Consider the following 1,449-nt stretch of genomic DNA (forward strand, 5'->3'; position numbering starts at 1 on the left):
TCCCTCTCTCTCTCTTTCTCTCTCTCTCTCACTCTCCCCCCTCTCTCTCCCTCTCTCTCACTCTCCCCCCTCTCTCTCCCCTCTCTCTCTCTCTGTGTCTCTCTCTCTCTCTCTCTCTCTCTCTCTCTCTCTCTCTCTCTCTCTCTTATTCACACAACATCTTTGCCCTCATCTAATGGGAAAACAGTCAACAAAAACACCCCCACATTGTTAGTGTCGCTAGTGGTGGATGTTGTTCACAGTTTTTGTATCTGCTACAGATTTGTCATCGCGCAATGTTAAGGATTTTCTTTACTGTAGACGTTTTAATACACGACATGTGGACACAATTAAGATCATTTAGGAGGCAGGCTTCCCACCCTGCCTGTCAGGACGAACCCAGGCTGAGAGGGACACAACATCCCCGCAGTAAGACTGAGATACTCGATAAACATTCCCCTCACTAGGGGATTGAACTCAGACATCATGTGTGGGATAATTGAGTGCCTAACTACTACACCATAGACATGTTAGGTATCGACGTTGAGAAATGTGGTAAATTTTTATGAATTTTTACGAACGTAATGTTTAGAGGTATTTATGTGTCTTCCTTGTTTTATCAAGATAATATGTAAACCAATGTCCTTCCCATTTTTCTGTCGTGTCTATCTTTTTGTTTCATTTACTCAATGTTGTTATTTCATCCATTTCATGTTTTATATCATTGCAATTGTCTCATGGAGCTTCCATTCATTTCTCTAATCCTGTTTTCTTCTTTCTTTCTATTTCAGGTAGAACTTCTGGACGACGGAGGCTACTCGGAGGTGATCTTAGCCGCGAGAATTGGACAACGCAAGTCGAAAAAGGTTCTGAAGAAGTTCTTGTTGTTTGAGGATGACGACGATACGTCCAGGATGTGGAAATGGTACTCCTTTGAACACGAGCTGTCTTTCTTGCAATCATTGGAGCACCCTAACATCGTCAGGGTATCGGCTGCCTTCCAGTGTCCGTCCTACCTGGGCTTTCTGATGGAGTATCTCCACACGGATCTTTATCGAGGATTGCTGGACGTGAGCTACTCCGAGGCGGAATCCTACACAAGTCAGCTCACAGACGTCATGTGCTACTTGCACGGCCAGCGCGTCATCCACGGAGATCTCAAGCTCGAGAACGTTCTCCTAGACACAGTTGGCCTGGTCAAACTCTGTGACTTCGGTCACTCTCAAGTCATTCCTGGGGACACAGACAAGCCTGACGGCTGGAGAGGCACCGACGGTTATCTGCCACCAGAGATGGACGACTGCCAACTTCACAACGCCTTCAAGATGGACAACTACTCCCTGGGCATCTTGCTGTGGGCTTTGTTCTACGGCACTGCTCCGCACGACGACATTGACTATCTGTACAAAGTGGACAACGGTTCGTTTCTCAAGCCACAACACAAGCACTGTCTTCAGCGCCTTCTGGCTC

General features: G+C 46.7%; 1 protein-coding gene across 1 annotated transcript in view; it reads left to right on the plus strand.

Moving 5' to 3' along the window:
- The first annotated feature begins 706 nt into the window (after positions 1-706).
- The window catches only part of LOC101857882 (serine/threonine-protein kinase Aurora-3-like), a 4,050-nt gene continuing 3,307 nt past the window's right edge, over positions 707-1,449 (plus strand). Inside the window, exon 1 of the mRNA XM_013083769.1 lies at positions 707-1,445. Within this exon, the coding sequence (XP_012939223.1) occupies positions 717-1,445 (729 nt within the window). The 5' untranslated portion in view covers positions 707-716. The remainder of the gene's footprint in view (positions 1,446-1,449) is intronic.

This window comes from Aplysia californica, unplaced genomic scaffold (genome assembly GCF_000002075.1).
Source record: "Aplysia californica isolate F4 #8 unplaced genomic scaffold, AplCal3.0 scaffold00254, whole genome shotgun sequence".
NCBI classification, from domain to species: domain Eukaryota; kingdom Metazoa; phylum Mollusca; class Gastropoda; order Aplysiida; family Aplysiidae; genus Aplysia; species Aplysia californica.